The sequence below is a fragment of the Triticum urartu genome, chromosome 2A (genome assembly GCF_056163025.1).
Source record: "Triticum urartu cultivar PI428250 chromosome 2A, HENAU_Tu73, whole genome shotgun sequence".
NCBI lineage: Eukaryota > Viridiplantae > Streptophyta > Magnoliopsida > Poales > Poaceae > Triticum > Triticum urartu.
Genome location: NC_141874.1, coordinates 571741690 through 571750546, shown reverse-complemented (window position 1 = coordinate 571750546; position 8857 = coordinate 571741690). Strand labels below are relative to the sequence as shown.

At 50.2% G+C, this 8857-nt stretch overlaps 1 protein-coding gene and 1 non-coding gene across 2 annotated transcripts; both read left to right on the top strand.

The window, feature by feature from the left end:
- Positions 1 to 4299: 4299 nt before the first annotated feature.
- TRNAL-UAA (transfer RNA leucine (anticodon UAA)) lies at positions 4300 to 4382 on the top strand. The gene has a single exon. It is a non-coding gene; the product is annotated as a tRNA-Leu (tRNA).
- A 490-nt stretch (positions 4383 to 4872) lies between these two features.
- On the top strand, positions 4873 to 5882 carry LOC125538821 (putative calcium-binding protein CML22). Its single transcript, XM_048702119.2, has one exon. It carries the CDS (start codon positions 4984 to 4986, stop codon positions 5629 to 5631), a length of 648 nt encoding a protein of 215 aa, XP_048558076.1. The 5' UTR covers positions 4873 to 4983; the 3' UTR covers positions 5632 to 5882.
- The last annotated feature ends 2975 nt before the right edge of the window (positions 5883 to 8857 follow it).

Sequence of the window (8857 nt, the reverse complement as noted above, 5' to 3'; positions counted from 1 at the left end):
CTCGTGTTATCACTTTCATATACTAGTGAGAATTTTACATTATAGAACTTGGCTTGTATATTTCAATGATGGGCTTCCTCAAATTGCCCTAGGTCTTCATGAGCAAGCAAGTTGGATGCACACCCACTTAGTTTCTTTTTGAGCTTTCATATACTTATAGCTCTAGTGCATCCATTGCATGGCAATCCCTACTCACTCACATTGATATCTATTGATGGGCATCTCCATAGCCCGTTGATACGCCTAGTTGATGTGAGACTATCTTCTCCTTTTTGTCTTCTCCACAACCAGCATGCTATTCCACCTATAGTGCTATATCCATGGCTCACGCTCATGTATTGCGTGAAGATTGAAAAAGTTTTAAAAAAGTTAGAGTATGAAACAATTGCTTGGCTTGTTATCGGGGTTGTGCATGATTTAAATATTTTATGTGGTGAAGATAGAGCATAGCCAGACTATATGATTTTATAGGGATAACTTTCTTTGGCCATGTTATTTTGAGAAGACATAATTGCTTTGTTATTATGTTTGAAGTATTATTATTTTTATGTCAATATAAACTTTTGTCTTGAATCTTTCTAATCTCAATATTCATACCATAATTAAGAAGATTTGCATTGAAATTATGCCAAGTAGCACTCCGCATCAAAAAATCTCTTTTTATCGTTTACCTACCCGAGGACGAGCAGGAATTAAGCTTGGGGATGCCTGATACGTCTCCAGCGTATCTATAATTTTTGATTGCTCCATGCTATATTATCTACTGTTTTGGACTATATTGGGCTTTATTTTCCACTTTTATATTATTTTTGAGACTAACCTATTAACCGGAGTCCCAGCCCAGAATTGTTGTTTTTGCCTATTTCAGTGTTTCGAAGAAACAGAATATCAAATGGAGTCCAAACGGAATAAAATCTTCGGGAACATGATTTTCTCACCGAACGTGATCCTGGAGACTTGGACCCTGCTCCAAGGAACAAAAGAGGCGGTCACGAGGATGGGGGCGCGCCCCCTGCCTCGTGGGCCCCTCGTTGCTCCTCCGGCGTACTTCTTCCTCCTATATATACACACGTACCCCCAAACGATCAGAACAGGAGCAAAAAACCTAATTCGACCGCCGCAACTTACTGTATCCACGAGATCCCATCTTGGGGCCTGTTCCGGAGCTCCGCCGGAAGAGGGCCGTCATCACGGAGGGCTTCTACATCATCATAGCCTCTCTGATGAAGTGTGAGTAGTTTACCTCAGACCTTCGGGTCCATAGTTAGTAGCTAGATGGCTTCTTCTCTCTCTTTGAATCTCAATACAAAGTTCTCCCCCTCTCTTGTGGAGATCTATTCGATGTAATCTTGTTTTTGCGGTGTGTTTGTTGAGACCGATGAATTGTGGGTTTATGATCAAGTCTATCTATGAATAATATTTGAATCTTCTATGAATTATTTTATGTATGGTTGGTTATCTTTGCAAGTCTCTTCGAATTATCCATTTGGTTTGGCCAACTAGATTGGTAGTTCTTGCCATGGGAGAAGTGCTTAGCTTTGGGTTCGATCTTGCAGTGTCCTTACCCAGTGACAGAAAGGGCAGCAAGGCATGTATTGCATCGTTGCCATCGAGGATAACAAGATGGGGTTTATTTCATATTGCATGAATTTATCTCTCTACATCATGTCATCTTGCTTAAGGCGTTACTTTGTTTTTAACTTAATACTCTAGATGCATGCTGGATAGCGGTCGATGAGTGGAGTAATAGTAGTAGATGCAGAATCGTTTCGATCTACTTGTCACGGACGTGATGCCTATATACATGATCATGCCTAGATATTCTAATAACTATGCTCAATTATGTCAATTGCTCAACAGTAATTTGTTCACCCACCATAGAATACTTATGCTCTTGAGAGAAGCCACTAGTGAAACCTATGGCCCCCGGGTCTATTCTCATCATATCAATCTCCATCACTTTAATCTTGCTTTGCCTTTTACTTTGCATTTACTTTTTACTTTGCATCTTTATACCAAAAATATTATATCTATCAGATCTCACTCTCGTAAGTGACCGTGAAGGGATTGACAACCCCTAATCGCGTTGGTTGCGAGTAGCTAACGCTTTGTGCAGGTACGAGGGACTTGAGCGTGGCCTCCTACTGGATTGATACCTTGGTTCTCAAAAATTGAGGGAAATACTTACGCTACTCTGCTGCATCATCCCTTCCTCTTCGGGGAAAATCAACGCAAGCTCAAGACGTAGCAGCGCCTCCCTCCCTCCCGTGACACCTCTTCCTCCCCGCTTGCGCTTGGCGAAGCCCTGCCGGGATCTCGCTACTTCGACCACCACGCCGTCGTGCTGCTGGATCTCCTTCAACTTCTCCTCCCCCTTGCTGGATCAAGAAGGAGGAGACGTCTCCGCTCCGTACGTGTGTTGAACGCGGAGGTGCCGTCCGTTCGGCGCTAGGATCATCGGTGACTTGGATCATGACGAGTACGACTCCATCAACCCCGTTCTCTTGAACGCTTCCGCTTAGCGATCTACAAGGGTATGTAGATGCACTCATCTCCCTCTCGTTGCTAGATGACTCCATAGATTGATCTTGGTGATGCGTAGAAAATTTTAAATTTCTGCTATGATCCCCAACACAAACACCATGACCACCGCAGTAGCAAATCTCACCATGGCGTCTCCGTATGTGCTCTTAGATATTCGGAGGTACTCGCCCCATGAATCTGCAGTCGTGCCATATGCAAGCATTCGCTATGCAGCCATGCCCTTGTGCTAACTAGAGCAATCTAATTCTTCCTACAACATCCTTGTTCAAGATGAAGTAGTCATCGTAGGACCGCATGCCATTGGAGATGCGACCAAACACATTTTTTCGCACTCGAAAGCATCGAAGAAAATTGTCAGCGAATAGGGCGTTGGGGGTGAAGTAGTCGTCCATCAACATCAAATGCCCACGTGCACTGTTCCAATCCAACACGCGATGACCATTGATCGATCCCTTGAAATTGAGCACATGCTCTTCCGCACGCTCCACGTCTAGAAGGACCGCTTGTGTCATCGTTATTGTATCCGCATACCTCCTCGTCGGTCGAGTCATTGGACGACTGAACGTAGTGCTCGTACATGGACTCTATGTTTAAATCCATTGCTTCAAAGAAGGGAGAAAAGGTCAAAAATTTAACACGGGTATTTCACCAAACAATTGCCGAACGTGGTGACCCACGGATAGCATCCACATGGGCGGATGGTACCTGCATGGTGGAGGGACGAGTGGTGACGAACGACGGCGTAGGCAAAGCACGTGGCGACTGGGTGGAGCGGTGGAGGCAGCGGAGGTCCGACAAGGGCTTGACGGACGGCCAAGATGGTACAACGGCGATGACCAGGGAGCAAGCAGATGCAGAGAAAGGGAAAAGGGATGAAGACCGGGTCTGGGTGTGGTTTTGGGTGGGCTGTGGGTGTCGGAGTCTGACGTAGCAGCTGTCCGGACCCCGGCAAAGCCTCCCTAGTTTGCTTTCGGTTTACGGGAAAATGAACATGCGAACTGGTCTGCGGACTGGTGCGGGATAATGTTGGATGTCAACGCATCCGGTCAGCGCCGTTCTGGACGTTTACCGGCGATTCGAGGGTCCGCTTTTAGAGATGCCGTAACCTGGCCAGATTTTATTCTCAAAACTGAAGTCAAATGTATTTTATGCTGCTATTAGTTTTCAGCTTCTAGTTCCATCGTGGCAACAAGTCTGGGACAAAGCATAGCACACCGAAATAAAGAATAAAATGCTGCATTTTTTAGTTATGCGGAAACCATATGCCTCATAACAATTCAAAAGTTAAATTTAATAATTCAGAAATACCAAAGAATTTCCCCTCCCCTCACCGTCTTGCTCTTCTCTTATCTTCCACATATATACTCCCTCCATTCGAAAAAACTTGTCCCTCAAATGAATGTATCTAGCACTAAATTAGTGTTAGATACATCCATTTGAGAAACAAGATTGAGACAAGATTTTCCGGACGGAGGGAGTACACCATATTTCAGAATTTTTTTTCAATAGCGCCAAATTAAAGGGGAGTAGCTCTCCTCTTCTCTTATCCCCCCCCCCCCCCCCCCCCACACACACACACATATATATATACACATCAATACCAACGTTGATCAACTCTAGCAAGCTCCATATTTCTACACAGACATTAAATAAAGTGCCATTTAAATTTTGTCTCTGCTGTTATTTCAGCATGATCATATGTGAGTTGTGCAATAATAGTATATTTTACGAAAGATTTAACTTTCTCCATCAAGAGCTGGTTTGCCCGAGTGGTTAAGGGGGAAGACTTAAGATCTTCTGCACATAAGTGCGCGTGGGTTCGAACCCCACAGCCAGCAATTTTTTGTCTACTTTTGACACGCAAAAAAAACATATGTATTTTTCCCAAAACATATAAATGTGATTTTTTTTTTGCAAATTTCGTGAAATGGGTTCATACGTAGACATGTTCAGAGTAGCATGTTCCTATACTTGGAACACATACTTCCCGCAAACGTATTTGTACCGCTGTTCGTCCTTTATTTTTGCGAGTCATACCGTTTTTCGATGGGATATTATGCATACCAGTACAATGCTTCTAGGCAAGGGGGAAAACCCGAGTAAATTAAGTAAGACAAAATGACACTTTATTTGGAAGTCAAATCAAGACACGGGGAAATGGAGTCCGTCCCAAATTCTTCATCGACTGAACTCCATTTTTTAAAGCAATAGAGTTCATCGACTGAACTCTTGACATACAAGGACACGGAAGCACTTTATCCCTTTTACAAGAAAAAAAGAAAGAGAGCAATACGCGAGAAAGGAGTAGTATAAATACAACCCTGGTCCACGGCAAAAGCTTTGCGCCAACACCACCACCACCAAACTCTCTCCCACCCAACTCAACTCGAGCGATCTTCCTTCAAAGCCTCCACAGCGAGCAAAGCAACACCACCCTCCATGCCACCCTCCGGCCTCCTCTCCTACATCCCGACCAGCCTCTCCTCCATCCTCCCTGTCCGCGGCTGCGCCGCGCCCCCCTCGCCGTCTCCGTCTCCGTCGCCGGCGCCTCCACCGGCAGCGTCTCCGGCCCCGAGCAAGATGTCGCCCTCGGTGAAGGCGGCGGACCGCGCGGAGCTGGCGCGCGTGTTCGAGCTGTTCGACCGGAACGGCGACGGGCGCATCACGCGGGAGGAGCTGGAGGACTCGCTGGGCAAGCTGGGCATCCCCGTGCCGGGCGACGAGCTGGCCGCCATGATCGCGCGCATCGACGCCGACGGCGACGGGTGCGTGGACGTGGAGGAGTTCGGCGAGCTCTACCGCACCATCATGTCGACGAGCAGCGGCGGGGACCAGAAGGATTCGTCGGACGAGGAAGAGGACGAGGACATGCGGGAGGCGTTCCGCGTGTTCGACGCCAACGGCGACGGGTTCATCACGGTGGACGAGCTGAGCGCCGTGCTGGCGTCGCTGGGGCTGAAGCAGGGCCGGTCGGCCGAGGAGTGCCGCCGCATGATCGGGCAGGTCGACCGCGACGGCGACGGCCGCGTCGACTTCCACGAGTTCCGCCAGATGATGCGCGGCGGCGGGCTCGCCGCGCTCGCCTGATCGACTTCGACTGATGCTGATGAATGTGCGCTTTGTATGCTTGGTTGGTAGCAGGTGTATGTAGATATCTGGCTCGGGCCGGGGCGAATCCGTGTAACCGCTCCCGAAATTCATCTCGTTTTTTCCGGTTTGTTTGTTCCTTCGTACGCTTAATCTAAGATGTACTGTAAGATTGATGGGCTTGCAGATTAATGGTTTGTACGCTTGCTGCTCGCAAGAGTTACTTGGAAGAATTACCACAAGGTTTTGTTCGTCGTGTGCACGTAAACACTGTAGCGCATCTCTTGGCGCCAGATTCTGTCGTTGAGTTGAGTTGAATCCGGCGTCTCTGCTTGGCTATTTGCGAACATTCCGGCAGAGTCTCCCTGCTGGTCTGCGTGCTTCGTGGCACTGGCTGGATCTGAAATGTGCAATTGTGCACCCAAGAGTTGAGTTGACCCGCCCCCATTGCACTTCACGATGCATGTGACGATGGGCTCACCGGCTAGCTCGGACGAATTAGATATTTGTGTCCTCTCTCCCCTAGAGACTAGAGTAGGAGCATGAGCTAGCGGCACAGCGATCTGCCAGTCTGGCCGATCGACGCGCTTCCTGCGCGGCCCATCCAAGTAAGGCCATCTTCAATGCGGACCCGCAAACCTTTCGTAACTGTTCAACACACACGTTTCATTGTGTGGGCCGGATACGATTTCTCTTACAAATTAAAGACAAAAGTGAAGGAGGTTTATGAGTCCGGACCGATTCTAAGTCCGCTTTTGACCGTCTTGACCCATCAAAAACCTCTACCCTCTCCCGCGCGTTTTCAGTTTGCGCCCGCATTCATGCCCAGGTAGAGCGGACGCGGCCGCTCATTGGCGCCGGCATGGAAGCTTTTCGGTGCAGGTGACCGTCGCGCGTTTAAACGACACGACGGCCGCCTGTCCGTCCGTCTGCCGCCCGCATTGATGGCACACAGTTGCCGAGGCTTCTCCTCCGGCGCCACACATCCGTCCCTCTGTCCACCCACCGGTGCTACCACTGCCCCGGTGCCCCAGCCATAGCCACAGTCATTACTCTTCGCACCACTCCCCGCCGTGGATCCCTCCGCCGTCAAAACTCTCTGGGACGGGTTGACATCAGAGCAGAAGAAGGCCATGGCCTCCATTGCCGCCGGTAGGCAACCGGAGGGCGCCTCCTTCTCCGACGTGCAAATGGAGGGCGCCTCCTCCGACGAGCCAGCGCCACCCTCCTCTTCCTCCACGGCACCATCCTCCTCCGCTCCACCCTCGCCGGTGCATTGCACCATGACCATCGGCAAGGCCCGTGCCCATTTATATGGACATGGTGCGGGAGGAACGAGAGGACCGGTTTCGGGAGGCGCAGGCCGACACCAACTACAACCACAACCTCCTGCAGGAGCATCTGCAGGCGGAGGAACAGGTCGCGGCGACGGCAGCGCGACCGCGCCGGACACGGACCTAGCCGAGCAGAAGGCGTTGCTCGAGTTCTACCTCTCCACCTGCTCCACCCCGCCTCGCCCGCTAGCGGTACTGGCAGCGGGTAACGGAGGTGGCGGCCGCCGGCAAGGAGTGCGTCGGGGAGGAGGCCGCGCCCCGACGCCATGACCACGAAGAAGCCGACACGTCCGTGAGCGCCGCCGACAGCCAAGACGATTAGTGCACGGTAGGTCGTCGACGCTCGTGTCCTAGGAAGGCCACTGCTCCTTCCCTCTCGTCGACACCAAGCTTGGTGGGCTGAGCATCTTCGGCCGATTAGTCGCTTGGCGACGACATGGAGGCGGACAACTAAACTTCCCGGGCCTTCGGAGACGGAGGTTACAAAGGCAGATATGGAGAGCGTCGAGGCGGAGCTGGACACGGCGAAACTTCAGTTCTCTTGGTTCATGGCCAAACACGGGGAACTGGCGCCGGCGATTATTTAGATTAGGTATTAATTATACTCTAGAGCCCACCTAGCACAACTTTAATGTATTTGTAATGAAATCCGTTATGTTTATATGAAATCTGGCCGTGTTTATATGAAATCTGGACTTGTTTGAACGAATTTCGTCCCGTTGATTCGAGTTGTTGTGAAAATGTATACGGCTACGGTTGGATAGCTATCTTTTGCATCCGTGCCCGCAAAAACGCGGACTAATTCTCTATCCACGGACGGGTTAAAGAGGGAAATTTTCAGGTTACAGTTGAAGATGCCTTAACAGAACGACGCGTAGGCCACGTCGCCGATCGATCGTGCGCCCACGGCTGCGCACACAGCTGGCGGAGTGACGGGGACGCGTGCCATATTACGACAGGTCAGCCATCCCCCACACGATCGTCCCACGCTGCGTGCGTGCACGGCCGTTGGAGGCGCCGCGGGCGTGGGCGTCGGCGACGGCGTGGGCGCGTGGCCGTGCATGGGCCGTTCGGCGGCCAGCCGTAGAACGCGCGTTGCCTCGGTCGGCCAAACCGGCGAACGTGGCTCGGTCGGTCACAGTCGCACACGACCTTCAACCTGGCCTAAAAATGGCTGACGTCCGTGCGCGTCGCGATTGGCAGAAAACACTTGTGAACGGAATCCGGCGAACGTCAATTCAGGTTCAGGCTGTTTTTTTTTCTTTTGGACAATCGGATGGCTTTACGTGTTCAAGGTCAAGCCTTCAAACTTCAAAGGAGTATGTTGCACCCGGTCCTGGCCTCATGAGCCGTCAACGCAGCTGCATAACGAATTTACTCCTACGAATTACGACGACAGAGATGCAGATGCAGAGCGACGTGATGTGCTTGGTCGTCCTGCCGGCGGCCGGTTGCCTAATTCAAACGTCGCACACGGCCTGGTAAGAGTGCACGGCAGGTAATGATGCGGCCAGGGTGACCAGCAAGTTAATCCCGCCGCTCTGACTCGTTCGGTTTCAGGATTGGTCACGGCATGTCGAAATCCTCTGCTTTATAGCGCGTCAACAACAGCAGTAATCCCTGACAATGCAGGCTAATAATTACGTCCATAGTCCTGATATATTCCTTTTGTTAGCGGTAAACCACACTTTATTAGCTAGTAGTTCGGTTTACTCGGATAACAAAAAGGTCATGGGGATACATACCCTACTACAAATGGCGATCAACATCTAAGGAAGTAGAAAAATTAACTAAATTGTGTACGTCAACATTCATCTGACGTCCTTAAAAACAAAATCACACCTAGTAAATTCCCGAGCATGAACTGTGATCTCCTTTGATGATAGCGCCGT